The sequence below is a fragment of the Bos mutus genome, chromosome 5 (genome assembly GCF_027580195.1).
Source record: "Bos mutus isolate GX-2022 chromosome 5, NWIPB_WYAK_1.1, whole genome shotgun sequence".
NCBI lineage: Eukaryota > Metazoa > Chordata > Mammalia > Artiodactyla > Bovidae > Bos > Bos mutus.
Genome location: NC_091621.1, coordinates 115546394 through 115562469, shown reverse-complemented (window position 1 = coordinate 115562469; position 16076 = coordinate 115546394). Strand labels below are relative to the sequence as shown.

At 47.1% G+C, this 16076-nt stretch overlaps 1 protein-coding gene across 2 annotated transcripts in view; it reads left to right on the top strand.

The window, feature by feature from the left end:
- ANO2 (anoctamin 2) overlaps positions 1-16076 on the top strand; it is a 337501-nt gene that overhangs the window by 256609 nt on the left and 64816 nt on the right. For both annotated transcript variants that reach the window (XM_070371768.1, XM_070371769.1), the window contains 2 exons: positions 614-688; positions 11242-11437. In XM_070371768.1, coding sequence (XP_070227869.1) covers positions 614-688; positions 11242-11437 — 271 coding nt within the window. The remainder of the gene's footprint in view (positions 1-613; positions 689-11241; positions 11438-16076) is intronic.

Genomic DNA, 16076 nt, shown 5'->3' with positions numbered 1-16076 from the left:
CTCAGCCAGACTGATAGCAAGGCCTCAGCTGAGCCTGCACCTTGAGTTGTCTGCCTTTGTGACCAGGGGAGAACAGTTGTTTTGGAGGGAACAAATAACAACACGTACAGGTTCTTTGAAGAACAAAAATTGTGGGTAATTTGCACACTCGGGATCTGAGGTCAGTGGTGATGTCTGATATAAATGATGATCTATTCTAGGATGCTGCTCTGTGGTCATTTGTATCTATCATTTGTCCCCCACTTTACCACGTTCGTGTGTTTCTCATTAAAATAAAGCAAATAAAACCATCTTGTGCATGAGTCAGGATGAGGGTCATGACTGTGCCCATTTAGCAGATGAAGAAATAGAAAGAAATGTTAAGAGGCACAGCAAAGATCGCACAGCAGATAGAGCGGTTGAACTGAAACTTTAGCCCAGTGTGAGGCTGAAATCAGATCTAGAAGTCACAGAATTAGGAGAGCTGTTGTTGATGTGGAAGGTAAGGCATCAGAGACCAAAAACGTCTCTAAGTAGAGTGATGAATGATATACACATTTATGGAAAACTGAGGGACATTTTATATCTGTTACTTACAGCATCTGATGGTCACTGTTCTCCTGTTTCTCCCCAGGACGATGAAGATAAGCTGACCTGGAAAGATCGTTTCCCAGGTTACCTGATGAACTTCGCCTCCATCTTGTTCATGGTAATTTCCTGGTGGGAATACCTGGTTCTGCCATGTGCATGGGGATCCTGCTGTGTGAATGCTGGGGGTGTTAGTCTGTGATGTTGTGGGGATGATGAGGGGCTAGTGAAGATGAAGCCATGGTCCTCTCAGAGGGACAGGAGACGGGTTCGACTGCTGGTCCAGGAAGATCCCACATGCTGGGAAGCCTGTGCACCACAACTATTGAGCCTGTGGTGCACAGAGCCCAGGAAGTGTGACCCTGAGCCTACGCGCTGCCACTGCCAAAGCCCTTGTGCCTCGAGTCCTGCTCCGCAGCAAGAGAAGCCACTGCCAGGAGAAGGCCACACAATGCAACGAAGAGTAGCCCCTGCTCACCCCAACTGGAGAAAAGCTTGCACAGCAATGAAGACCCAGCACAGGCAAAAATAAACAGATGAATAAAATTATTAAAATGCATTCCAAGTTGGATAATAAATTATATAGCCCCCTACCAATTTGTTTTTTTTTTTAATCCTTATATTATGCTAACTTTTCCCCCATTTTTTTTTTTTTCATTTTTAAAAAAATCCAGTCTCCAGAAGGGGCTTGGCATTACCCTAGAACAAGGTGTGGAATTTGAAATAAAGGGGTCAGGATGATGTTTGTAAAAGAGTGGCTTTTATTGTTACAGAATTAGCCCAGGGCACCTTTGGCAATGAAGTTGAGTATCCAGTATCATTTCCTCTTCTACCCGTAGTGACTAACCCTTGGCAGAAGATGCCACGACCATGACCACGAGGAGGCTTTTAGCGATGCCAGTCTGTCATCTGTTGGGGGTATTTTTCATGGAGTGATGAGAGCCAAGAAAAGTGCAGTGCAGCGTTCATCTTCCTCATCCATGGAAGAGGCCTGGCTGGACAAAGATGAAGCTTCTCTTTCTTCTCCAACCCAGAGTATGGAGCTAATGCTCCTTTCCTTTTTGACTGAATCCTCTTTTTGTGTTCTTTTTCTATGGGAGGATTATCAGAGGCAATTCCCTCCCTTTAGAGCAGGGTGCCTAAACTTTCCTCCCACGCCCAAGATAACCATTGGCTCATGTTTGTATATCAGAGACCAGTCATCAGAAACCCTCCTCCATCACTTGGATTATCAAGTGGCCTCCTAACTCAGCTCCCTGCTGTTACTCTGGCCCCAGCCTGCTGATCTTTTCCAAATCTAGGTCACATCACATTACTCCTCTGCTCAAAACTCTTTAAAGGCATCACATCTTGAGGCCAAAATCTTTGTTCTGTGTTCACGGATGCTGAACAGAAATATGGAGACCTTTCAATTCAGTCACTCAGTTGTGTCCGACTGCTTGCGACCCCAGGGACTGCAGCACGCCAGGCTTCCCTGTTCTTCACTATCTCCTGGAGCTTGCTCAAACTCGTGTCCATCGAGTTGGTGATGCTATCCAACCTTCTCATCCTCTGTCATCCCCTTTTCCTTCTGCCTTCAATCTTTCCCAGCATCAGGGTCTTTTCTAATGAGTCAGTTCTTCTCATCGGGTGGCCGAAGTATTGGAACTTCAGCTTCAGCATCTGTCCTTCCAAGAAGGAAGAAAGTGGCTTTATTTCTTTGCCAGGCAGAGAGGGAGCACAGTAGTCTTGCGCCTCAAGAACTGTGCCCCCTTCCCTGGGGAGTAGGAAGAGGTCTTATAGCCAGGACTATGGTCAGGGGTATGTGGTAAAGATCAAGGTCGTGACAGTTTTGCATTCTTCTTTCTTCTGCAAAGTTTCAAAACAGCCACAACACTGGGTCTGTTTGGATCCAAGGGTGGTGATGCTGACAATTTAGGGAGTGTGCAGGGTCTCAGTGTGCCTGCTCAGTCGTTTCAGTCATGTCTACTCTTTATGACTCCATGGACTGTAGCCCTCCAGGCTCCTCTGTCCATGGGATTTCCCAGGCAAGAATACTAGAGTGGGTAGCCAGTCCCTTTTCCAAGGGAGCACCCTTATTGTATGGGTGCCATGGTCTTCTCAACTTCCATTCAGAATGCAAGTCCCGGAGGGTAGGGACCAGATTAGCTGTCCCTCCTGTGTCTCTCATCGTGTGAAATTAGGACTCTGGGCTCCATAACATGGCTTCCACTGCAATTTGGCTGTATCCAGATGTAAGATTGTGGAATTCAAACACTAAGAGCCACAAGAATGTACTGTGCAATTGGGGAACACAGCCAATATTTTGTAATAACTGTAAATGGAAAGTAAAGTTTAAACATTGTATTAAAGAGGCTCCCCTGGTGGTCCAGTGATTAGGACTCTGAGTGTCCACTGCAGGGAGTACAGGTTTGATCCCTGGTCAGGGAATTGGCCAAAAAAAAATGTATTAAAAAAGACCCACCAAGAGACCCAGAGGCCATGATAGGTGACCACGTGCAGGAGGGGGAAACTGCCAGAGCTGAGGGTCAGCAAATCTTTACCAAACATGTTCCATGCAGGAGGCACCTCTCTGTAGTTGCAAAAGGCACAGAGAGAAGTACATGATCAATTTCCCCTTTTGGTCCAGCTGGGGGACCTGATCACAAACATGAAATACAGCTCACATGGTGCAGTAAGTGGTCAGAAAACACTTGTTGAATTTAATAAACAAAATCAATAACACAGCCAGAGTGATGAGAAGAGTGCTGGATTTGGTGCCAAAGTCCTGGATTGAGCTTGGAACCATAGAGAAGAATTCAGATCCTGGATGGAACTAAATTGTATCTACCAAAGGTGTGGCACGTGTGGTTACTATAAGAAATCATGCTAAAGTAGGTGTGGCTGCAATAATGAAATCAGGAGGGCACACATGGATTAGCTGGTTTTTTAATACTGATATTTTATGAATATGTAATACCATTCATCCGATTAATTGAGTTATTATAAGCATTAGCTTAAAGTTCAGTAATATCTCGCCTTAATCAAGTGATATTTAGTGAGAGGCATGTTCTTCAAAATGACCATGGGAAATGTGGGTAGAATCTGTGAGTAGATAAAGTCACTGTTTGTTGGCCTGTTGCTGAAACATTAGTCTGTAATTTTTAATTATTCATTATGCTATGCTTAAAGCAATTAATGTGAGAGCTATTTTGTTTTCTTGATAATTGGATGTAGTGATTAGAACATATTTTGTATTACACTAGAGTTTTTTTTAGCTTTTTATTTTATATTGGAGTATTGTTGTATTTCCTCTTCTTTGGGATGGTTTTGGTCACTGTGTCCCGTGCAGTGTTATGAACCTCCATCCATAGTTCCTCAGGACCTTTGTCTATCAGATCTAATCTCTTGAATCTATTTGTCACCTCCACTGTATGATAATGAGGGATTTGATTTAGCGCATGTGTGAATGGTCTAGTGGTTTTCCCTACTTTCTTCAATTTAATTTTGCAATAGGAGCTCGTAATCTGAGCCACAGTCAGCTCCAGGTCTTGTGTTTACTGACTGTATAGAGCTCCTCCATCTTTGGTTGCAAAGAACATAATCAATGTGATTTTGGTATTGATCATCTGGTGATGTCTATATGTAGGGTCGTCTCTTGGTTTGTTGGAAAAGGGTGTTTGTTATGATCAGGATGTTCTCTTGACAAAACTCTGTTAGCCTTTGCCTTGCTTCACTTTGTACTCCAAGGCCAACCTTGCTTGTTATTCCGGGTATCTCTTGACTTCCTTTTGCATTTCAATCCTCTATGGTGAAAATCACATCTTTTTTTTGGTATTAGTTCTAGAAGATCTTGTAGGTCTTCATAGAATCGTTCAGCTTCTTTGAAGTGGTTGAGGCATAGACTTGGGTTACTGTGATGTTCAATAGTTTGCCTTGGAAATTAACAGAGATCCTTCTGCTGTTTCCAAGCGCTGCATTCTGTACTCTTTTTGTTGACTATGCGTACAGCTGATGAACAATGTCATGCTAGTTTCGGGTTGACAGCAAAGCAACTCAGCCATACGTGGGCGTGTGTCCATTCTCCCTCTGTGGATCAACTGTTGTTGTTGATGATGATGGCTTTGCCATGTATCTCGCGGACCTCGGACCAGTCCCATTGCTGCTTCTTGGTCCTCGTTTTCCTTGTCTGTGAGATCAAAGGCTGGATGTGGATGATCCCTAAAGGCTGAAATTCCTTAGTTTCTACCATGATCTGGGAGCTGGGTTTGTAATATGTGCCTTGTGAGCTTGAGCAAATCACCTCCTACACCTGTTTCCTCACCTGCAAATTGATCCTGGCATGGGGTCGGTGCTCTCCAAGCTCTTCCCACTTGAAAATTGCGAATCTTGAGGTGTTTGTGGGAGACACCAAAGGAGAGGTTCAGAAGAGTGGGATGGAAAATCAAGACCAGGGAAGTTGGGGTGGCAGAGCACAGCATCTGGGTGCTGAAGAGGGGCATGAAGGTGGAGCCAAGAAGGAGAGAGGGTGGGGAAAAGGGGTTCCCTGAGTGAGTGGAGCAGGGCCTCTAGAAGAGGAAGAATCTCAAGAAGTGAGGATTCTGAGCCGGTAGGTCTAGACTATTCGCCTGTTTCTCAAGCTCACAGGCGAGACGGCGGGGTCCAAACCACACTTTGGGTGACCAGGAAGCATGCTCTGTCCTCAGCTTGGCGGCAGGGGGGCGTCTTAAAGAAGGAGGTGGAAGCTGGTCTCCTCCCCACCCCTAGGACCCCAAAAGAGGGGATGTTTTTGCCATGGCTGTTTCCCCCATCCTCTCTGTACACCTAGCCCTAGGTGTGTGCGCGCACACACAAACACACACACTCTTCGATGCCCTGGTCTCTCCACTTTGCTGCATCAATGCTTCCATCACTGGCCTTCACTGCAAAGGCGATTTTGAGGGGAAAGAATCTCACAGCATGTTTTCCAGGCCCTTGCTGTCTGGCTGTGATGATCCCAGAGGAGAGGGAGGTGGGATGTCTCTGTTGTTGGTGGGCAGTGATGTCATGTCCAGGTTTCCCTATGTCCAGGGTCCTCATCCCTCCCCGGTCCTGGGGGCTGAGATTCTACCACCCCGCCCACACCCCATCAGGGGAGGGGCCTCCCACCAAGTGTTTTTCTCATCTAACCTCTCCTCCACCCACCCCCCCACCCCCTGCACACACACAGCTTCCCTCTCCCCAGGGCCGCTGCCATCCTGCCTTCCTTACAGAGGGGCCCCTTTTTCTCACCATCGTCCACAGACACATGTTTGTAAAGCACACGAGGATGCACAGTACACGGCTGAGGCTGTCACCGGCACCCCCGGTGGCCCGGGACTTCTGCACGTGGCCACATCTGCAACCCATTCTCCAGCGCAGCCCACCCAGGTGTCATTCACGGGCTGCAGGGGCCAGAGGCTCCACCCTCCTCCTCTCCCCTCACCACCCCCATCCCCTACCCTCTTCCTCCCCTCCTTTCTAGGGAGGGGACACCACAGTCCAGGGCAGTGTGTTTTCTCACAGGAACCTTTCACCTGGCTCTTTCTCTCCCCATGTTTTTCATTTCATCCTCCCCAGCCAGCATCCACCCCTCCTTCCCCACCCAGAGGGGATGTGACTTGAACCGCCTCCTTTTGCAGAAAGAATTCAAGAAAGAAGACTCTACCGATGGAAAGGAATTAGAGCCTTGACCTGAGCAGGTCACACACCTAGCCGATCCCCTCCACCTTCTGCCCCTCACATCCTTGTGCTTCATGGAAACGGCCCCTCCTTGACTGTGATGGGAGGGGAGAGGGAGTCTCGTCGTTCTTAGGTTCTGGAAAAAGGAAGTAGGGCTGGCCCTCCAGGTCAAGTGGCTGGTAAACTCTCCTTCTAATTTTCTAGTGGAGTCTTTAGGGTTTTCTATGTAGAGGATCATGTCATCTGCAAATAGTGAGAGTTTTACTTCTTCTTTTCCAATTTGGATTCCTTTTATTTCTTTTTCTGCTCCGATTGCTGTGGCCAAAACTTCCAAAACTATGTTGAATAGTAATGGTGAAAGTGGGCACCCTTGTCTTGTTCCTGACTTTAGAGGAAATGCTTTCAATTTTTCACCATTGAGGATAATGTTTGCTGTGGGTTTGTCATATATAGCTTTTATTATGTTGAGGTATGTTCCTTCTATTCCTGCTTTCTGGAGAGTTTTTATCATAAATGGATGTTGAATTTTGTCAAAGGCTTTCTCTGCATCTATTGAGATAATCATATGGTTTTTATTTTTCAATTTGTTAATGTGGTGTATTACATTGATTGATTTGCGGATATTGAAGAATCCTTGCATCCCTGGGATAAAGCCCACTTGGTCATGGTGTATGATCTTTTTAATGTGTTGTTGGATTCTGATTGCTAGAATTTTGTTAAGGATTTTTGCATCTATGTTCATCAGTGATATTGGCCTGTAGTTTTCTTTTTTTGTGGGATCTTTGTCAGGTTTTGGTATTAGAGTGATGGTGGCCTCATAGAATGAGTTTGGAAGTTTACCTTCCTCTGCAATTTTCTGGAAGAGTTTGAGCAGGATAGGTGTTAGTTGCAGGATATAAAATCAACACACAGAAATCCCTTGCATTCCTATACACTAATAATGAGAAAACAGAAAGAGAAATTAAGGAAACAATTCCATTCACCATTGCAACGGAAAGAATAAAATACTTAGGAATATATCTACCTAAAGAAACTAAAGACCTATATATAGAAAACTATAAAACACTGGTGAAAGAAATCAAAGAGAACACTAATAGATGGAGAAATATACCATGTTCACGGATTGGAAGAATCAATATAGTGAAAATGAGTATACTACCCAAAGCAATTTATAGATTCAATGCAATCCTTATCAAGCTACCAACAGTATTCTTCACAGAGCTAGAACAAGTAATTTCACAATTTGTATGGAAATACAAAAAACCTTGAATAGCCAAAGCGATCTTGAGAAAGAAGAATGGAACTGGAGGAATCAACCTACCTGACTTCAGGCTCTACTACAAAGCCACAGTTATCAAGACAGTATGGTACTGGCACAAAGACAGAAATATAGATCAATGGAACAAAATAGAAAGCCCAGAGATAAATCCACGCACATATGGACACCTTATCTTTGACAAAGGAGGCAAGAATATACAATGGATTAAAGACAATCTCTTTAACAAGTGGTGCTGGGAAATCTGGTCAACCACTTGTAAAAAAAGAATGAAACTAGAACACTTTCTAACACCATACACAAAAATAAACTCAAAATGGATTAAAGATCTCAATGTAAGACCAGAAACTATAAAATTCCTAGAGGAGAACATAGGCAAAACACTCTCTGACATACATCACAGCAGGATCCTCTATGACCCACCTCCAAGAATATTGGAAATAAAAGCAAAAATAAACAAATGGGACCTAATTAACCTTAAAAGCTTCTGCACATCAAAGGAAACTATTAGCAAGGTGAAAAGACAGCCTTCAGAATGGGAGAAAATAACAGCAAATGAAGCAACTGACAAACAACTAATCTCAAAAATATACAAGCAACTCCTACAGCTCAACTCCAGAAAAATAAATGACCCAATCAAAAAATGGGCCAAAGAACTAAATAGACATTTCTCCAAAGAAGACATACAGAGGGCTAACCAACACATGAAAAGATGCTCAACATCACTCATTATCAGAGAAATGCAAATCAAAACCACTATGAGGTACCATTTCACACCAGTCAGAATGGCTGCGATCCAAAAGTCTACAAATAATAAATGCTGGAGAGGGTGTGGAGAAAAGGGAACCCTCTTACACTGTTGGTGGGAATGCAAACTAGTACAGCCACTATGGAGAACAGTGTGGAGATTCCTTAAAAAACTGGAAATAGAACTGCCTTATGATCCAGCAATCCCACTGCTGAGCATACACACTGAGAAACCAGAAGGGAAAGAGACACGTGTACCCCAATGTTCATCATAGCACTGTTTATAATAGCCAGGACATGGAAGCAACCTAGATGTCCATCAGCAGATGAATGGATAAGAAAGCTGTGGTACATATACACAATGGAGTATTACTCAGCCATTAAAAAAAAACATTTGAATCAGTTCTAATGAGGTGGATAAAACTGGAGCCTATTATACAGAGTGAAGTAAGCCAGAAAGAAAAAACACCAATACAGTATACTAATGCATATATATGGAATTTAGAAAGATGGTAACAATAACCCTGTGTGCGAGACAGCAAAAAGACACTGATGTATAGAACAGTCTTATGGACTCTATGGGAGAGGGAGAGGGTGGGAGGATTTGGGAGAATGGCATTGAAACATGTAAAATATCATGTATGAAACGAGATGCCAGTCCAGGTTCGATGCGATACTGGATGCTTAGGGCTAGTGCACTGGGACGACCCAGAGGGATGGTATGGGGAGGGAGGAGGAGGAGGGTTCAGGATGGGGAACACATGTATACCTGTGGCGGATTCATTTTGATATTTGCAAAACTAATTTCCCTGTCCTTCACCAGCTCCCAGAGTTTGCTCAAATTCATATCCATGGAGCCAATGATGCCGTCCAACCATCTCATCCTCTGTTGCCCCCTTCTCCTGCTGCCCTCAGTCTTTCCCAGCATCAGAATCTTTTCCAATGAGTCAGCTCTTCCCATAAGGTGGTCAAAGTATTGGAGCTTCAGCATCAGTCCTTCCAATGAATATTCAGGGTTGATTTCCTTTAGGATTGACTGCTTTGGCCTCCTTGCAGTCCAAGGGACTCCCAACAGCCCCCATTTAAATGGCCTGGTAAAGTGATGCTTTGCTCACCCTGAGGACCAAGAGTCTAAAATTCTCATCCTGAAAAAAAAAATAATAAAATAAAATTCTCACCCTGGATTTCTTTCCCTTTTTTCTCCTTCAAGCCACCTTTCGTACCCACCCCCTAAAGCTCTGCCTCTAACCCTTGTCAGCTCAGATACCTTCAATGGCTCCTTGTTGCCTTTCAATAAAGATGTATTTTATTTTTGATTTTTAAACTAATTTGTGAATTCTTAAAATATTATTTATCCATTTTTTACATATTATTTGGCTGTGTTGGGTTTACTTGAGGCACACAGGCTCTTCGTAGCATCACATGGATCCTTCGTTGTTGTGCGTGGGCTGTCTAGTTGTGGCTCCTGGTCTTCATAGCTCCAGTGGCTCCCTGGTGGCTCAGTGGTAAAGAATCCGCCTGCCAGTACAGAAGACATGGGTTCAGTCCCTGGGTCGGGAAGATCCCCTGGAGAAGGAAATGGCAACCTGCTCCAGTATTCTTGCCTGTGAAATTTCATAGACAGAGGAGCCTGGTGGGCTATAGTCCATGGAGGCAGAAAAGAGTCGGACACAACTGAGCGACTAAAATAAACAGATGCGTGTCTTAGTAGTCGCAGCACGCAGGCTTGGTTGCCCCTTGCCATGTGGCATCTTAGTTTGCTGGGATCAAGCTGGAGTCCCCTGCATTGCAAGGCGGATTCTTAACCACTGAATCACCAGGGAAGTCCCTAAAATATGCATTTTAAATCCCCTTCTTCACAAACTCTTCCCTAGCTCCTTTGTACTGTCAGTCGTGTTCACAACAACACTGTTCACTTGATACAACTCCATCACTAATTATTATTTAGTATTTACTATGGTTGAACTTAGCCCCATAGTAGAGTGCAAGCTCCCCAATGAAAGGAATCACAGCACCTGTGTCCTACACCATGCATTCAGTGTCTGTCTTCTTTTCTTTTTTTACATTTTTATAGATTAGTTTTATTTATAAGACTTCTCAGTGATAAAGAACCTTCCTGCCAAACAGGAGACGTGGGTTTGACCCCTGGGTCAGGAAGATCCCCTGGAAAAGGAAATAACAACCCACTCTAGTATTGAAGAAGTGAAGTGAAAGTCTCTCAGTCGTGTCTAACTCTTTGTGACCCCATGGATATACAGTCCATGGAATTCTCCAGGCCAGAATACTGGAGTGGGTAGCCTTTCCCTTCTCCAGGGGATCTTCCCAACCCAGGGATCTAACCCAGGTCTCCCATATTGTAGGTGGATTCTTTACCATCTAAGCTGCAAGGGAAGCCCAAGAATACTGGAGTGGGTAGCCTATTCCTTCTCCAGTGGATCTTCCCAAGCCAGGAATCGAACCAGAGTCTCCTGCATTGCAGGCGGGTTCTTTACCAACTGAACTATCAGGGAATCTCTATTCTGGTATGGACAGAGGAGCCTGGCGTGCTGCAGTCCATGGGGTCACAAGGAGTTGGACGTGACTTAGAGACTAAACAACAAATTTTACAATTTCTTGTAATTGAATGAGAAATTTTTAAATTCTATGATGCTTTACAATTTCCAGAAGTTTCACACACATGATTTAATATAATTCCATAATAACTCTTTTCCCCACCCCTGTATTGCCCTGCCCCCCACTGGTAACCTTACTCTGTGTGTGTGTGCTTGTGTGTTATAGGCCATTTGGAATCTAGTAAAAGGGAGAGACAGTCTCTCCTGGAAAATGCCCCGTGTAGGAATTTGCGTGAGTTTCCGGGGTTGGCAGTGCCTTGCTGTCCCCCAGGTTAACACTACCTGATGTGGCACAGAATCTAGCCGTAGGTGGGCAGCGGCTGTCCACTGACCTGTGACTCTCCCTGTTTTCCCTAACAGATCGCCTTGACGTTCTCCATCGTCTTTGGGGTCATCGTCTATCGCATCACTACTGCAGCTGCTCTCTCTCTCAACAAGGCCACACGCTCCAACGTCCGGGTGACAGTGACGGCCACGGCAGTCATCATCAACCTGGTGGTCATTCTCATTCTGGACGAGATCTACGGTGCCGTGGCCAAGTGGCTCACCAAAATCGGTACGGAGTCGCCACCTCCCATGCTCCCCTGGGACCCCCTAGGGTGAGGTCAGTTCAGTGTGTGCAGGGTTTCTGGCGGCAGTGACCCAACATAAAGCAAAGGAAGTCCAGAGCACTTGAAGCGGAGAAACGAGAAGGTGCAGGGTGTGTCCTGACCAGGCAGGAATCCTTCCTGGAATATTCTCAATCAGTAGTCCCCCGGCCCAAGTTGATGGCCTCTGTATCCCCCAAGAGAGTCATGGGGTCTGTTCTTTCTGCTTCCCTGGTGGCTTAGTGGTAAAGAAGCCACCTGCCAGTGCAGGAGATGTGGGTTCCATCCCTGTGTCGGGAAGATCCCCTGGAGAAGGAAATGAATGGCACCCCACTCCAGTATTCTTGCCTGGGATAATCCCATGCACAGAGGAGCCTGGCAGGTTACAGTCCATGTGGTCACAAAGAGTTGGACACAACTTAGCCACTAAGCATGCTATTCTTTTTAGCCTAACCTAGAAGCAAAAGGGCTTCAACACTTCCTGCTTAAAAAAAAAAAAAAAAAAAAAAAAAAAAAAGTTCTCTTTCTCCTTATTTTCCCAGCAACATTTACAAAGTTGGGAAAGTCTCTTGATACTTGAGCCCAAGAGGGTCTTATCTGCCCCATATTGTCAGAGGCCCCCACAAATCCATGCATTCCCCAGGCTCTGAGCAGACTTCAAAGGAGTGTATCGGGCTTCCCAAGCTCCCAGCCAGTGAGAAAAATGCAGTGGCCTCAGCGTTCAGACGTGTCATTCGAGCCACAAGCTGCTGTTGATTGAGCACCACTTTCCGGCACTTGTGCTTCTTAGATGGGACGCGGCGGGGAGGGGGGCTGCAGGGAGCTGAGACCCTCTCCTCACTGTCTTTATCCTGGGTGGCCTGGAGGCATCTCTTTCCCTCACTGAGTCTAGCGACCAATGGTCTCAGCCTCTCAGTAACCTCAGGGGAGCGGAATTCGTGAAGGGATGTTTTTAATGTGCTATCAAGTTGGAAGAGGACACTTGACCAGATAACCCCCCTCTTCAAGGGAGCCTTTCCTGGGGGTGCAGAGAATTTCAGAAAGGTTTCACTAATGGCAGTGGGCACCTGTTAGGGACAGAGCGTGCTGAAAGGTCATGTGGAGGCTGTCACAGTGGTGGACGGTTCATCACCTCTGCCCATAGCACGCTGGCTAAAAGCAGCCTGATCAGGAAGAGGCTGGAAACGTGTGGAAGCTTGTGGACGCTCCATGACCAAGAAAGGTCTCTGCCACTCACTCCAGCCAGGCCACACTGCCCTGGAGAACTGCCCTTCCACCTGATATCTCAGTTCTCTCCTCCCCAGCCTGCTCCCTAGTAGATCTTAGCCCACGGTGGTTGGTGCATTTATGGGTGAAATGTATCTCTCTTTTCACTCACGCATTCAGATTTTTTTTTTCAAGGAGTACCATCAGGCAAGGTATTCTGTAGGCCACAGGAGAGGCTAAAGCAAGCTTTTATGCATTCATGGTTTCAACCCTGCCTGCTGACCAAAGGATTTGAGGAAATGTGAAAATGAACCAGGGAAGGACTTCCCTGGTGGTCCAGTGGCTAAGACTCCACACTCCCAATGCAGGGGGCCTGGGTTGGATCCCTGGTTAGGGAACTAGATCCCCGCATGCTGCACCTAAGATCCTGTATGCCGCAGCTGAAGGTCCCATGTGTCCCACCTAAGGCCGGGTGCAGCCAGCTTAAAAGGAGAGAGAGGGGGGATGAACCAGGAAAACGCAGAGTTGCCATGATGCAGGAGTGACTGGAAGATGTGACAAAGAGATCCAAAGACAAGAGTTGTTCTTACTGGCAGAGTTCACACACTAATGAGACGCTCACACACAGCAGGGTGACCGGCCGACCTGCCGGCAGAGGTGTGGTTTCAGAGCCCCCAGGCCTGTAAGGAACATGAAACTGAGGATAAGGTACCTGGTGGAATGAGGGTCCTGCCAAGCTCAGGGGCTCCCTCTGCCTTCTCACGCTGGCTTTAATGCCCGTCTGGCATCCTGCCCCTGGTCTCCTGGTGCATGAGGAGGTGGTGACCATGTGCTTTGCTCACCAGGTGCAAACAGCTGGGGTAAACAACCCCAAGAGTTCTTGAGTGTTTCTTGCAAAGCTGGGCGATGGAAGACTCATTCCCTGGGAGGTCCCTGGACTGGCCCTGGTCTAGGCCTAGCTGAGGTCCATCTTGCCACAAATATTTATGACAAAAGACAGAATTTGTTGACTGCCTTGAGTGTGATGGATGGGCTCCACAGTGATAGATAAAGACAGAGAATGTCTTCCTGGTGACCAGGATAACAGCAGTCGTGGGCTCGGGCACAAGACACACCATCTGGAGGTGACGAGGTCCTGGTGGTTCAAGGACTGAGCAGAAGCCCGCGACTGGGGGACGGGGTTGCTAGGGAAACAGAGATGCTTTGAGACCTTGTTGGCCAAGGCACACTGTGCTAAGTGTGTGGCCCGGTTCACAAGCTTCAGTCCCTGACGTTTGTGAGTCTCAATGAATAGGCAGGGCAAGGACTGTCTTAGTCCCTGGTGATGTGTTCTATCCTGGAGGGGTCACAGGGTGTCACAGGGACAGGATCCAGTTCCTGGAGGAGGGAGGAAGCAAGAATGGGGCAGGACCAGGAGGGGGCTTGGCATCTTGGGAGGTCATGGTCTGAGGCAAGACCCTGGGGTCACCAGGAAGATCAGCTCAAGGATAGCTTCTGTCTCAGTCTGTTCTGGCCGCTATAACAAAATACCATGGACTGGATGGTTGACAAACAGAAACTCATGCCTCAGGGCTCTGGAGTCCAGGACGAGGGCACCAGTGTAGACGGCTCCTGGTGAAGGGCCTCTTCTGGGCTGCTGATGGCTACCTCCTTGCTGTGTCCTCAAGTGGTGGAAGGGGCTGGGAGCACCACGGGGTCTTTTATAAGAGCGCTCATCCCATTGCTTGGTGGCTCAGCAGTAAAGAATCTGCCTGCAATGCAGGAGACGTGGGTTCGATCCCTGGGTCAGGAAGATCCCCTGGAGGAGGGTATGGCAACCCACCCCAGTATCCTTGCCTGGAGAATCCCATGGACAGAGGAGCCTGGTGGGCCACAGTCTATGCGGTCGCAAAGAGTTGGACATGACTGAGCAATTAACGCTTCCAGTTTCACAATCCCATTCCTGAGGGCTCCACCCTTATGACCTAAGCACCTCCCAGAGTCCCCACCCCCTCATACCATCCCCTCTGGGGGCTTAGGATTTCAACTTGTGAATTTAGGGGAATGCAGACATTCAGACCATGGCAGCTTCCTCCGTGGGTCAGGGCATGGGGTGCACTGTGCCCTTGATGGCAAGCTTCTGAGTCTGCCTGTTGTGGAGCAGGATGCCCAGGGTCTTGTCGTGACCCACATGGGCCTGGATCTGGCTCGGCCTGGAAGGGGCCCCTGCTCATCCTCTAGTTGCGGGGATGACCTCTAGCTCGAGGCTGAGTGAGGCAGGCAGGGTTGACACCAAGCTTCATGGCTGAATGATCCAGCTGCCATCAGCTTGTCTTCATTAACATCGTTCCCTAAGTCCAGCTCCTCCAGCTCCTTCTCCTCTTTCTCCTCCTCCTCCCCCATTCCTCCTCCTGTTCTCCCTTCCAAAACTCTGCCTAGTTCTGGATTGTGTGTGGGGCTACAGATTCCTCCTTACACTTCACCAAGCCTCTCCTAGTTACAGGGTCGGGCTCACTGTGAGTCCCTGACACACAATTATTGTGTCAGATCAAAGCCTCCGGTTCTTCGGAAGAGGCTGCGTTTGTGACTTGTTTAAATAGCACTAGTACCCTGCTCCTGAGCATCGCTATCCTGGGGGCAGGGACACGCCGGAAGGAGGGAGAGGAGAAGAAAGGACTTGATTTTCTGACACCCGTTGTGTTCCTGGCGGGCATTGTACATACAGCGTTTCATCCAATTTTCACAATAGCCCCTGGTCGTTTCTTTCATTTTATTTATGAGGAGTCTGAAGAGGTTTAGAAACTCCACCAAGGCCCATGGTTAATAGTGGCATGTGTGTATAGACACACGCACACACACACACACACACACACACACACACCCTGTTCCAAGCTCTGCTTTAAGCACACTATGTATGTTAGTATATTGAATCCTCAGAACAGCCCTGAGGGTGCGGTGGTCTCGACCCTCCCACAGGCCCAGGGGCCTCTGACTGAGCGGTGAAGCTTCTGTGTCCTTGCTGAGACCATAGCAGTCCACTGTCCAGTAATACGTAGCTGTCCTTTTGCCTTGGGGAATTCTAAAAGTGCAGGGAAAGGAGAATAAAACACACCAGAGGTTCCAGAAGATTTTAAAATCGACGCACCCACCCTTGAGGATGGCTGGTTGCGAGGCATGGTTGGGGGCAAGAGGGGGGTGGTCTCTGGGGATTAGGGAGGAGACAGTGGGAGCAAGCCCCTTGCTCCATGCAGACCCGCAGGCAGGAGCAGACCTCTGCAGGTTCACCAACTTTGGGGTCCCACTTGCTTTTTAAATGAAAATTTTTTTTTCTTTGAAGAATTGAAGTACCACCAGGAAGTCCTGAGTCTAGAATTGTGCATCGGCTCTAAGCCATCCTCTGCACAGGCTGTATCTGACCGCTAA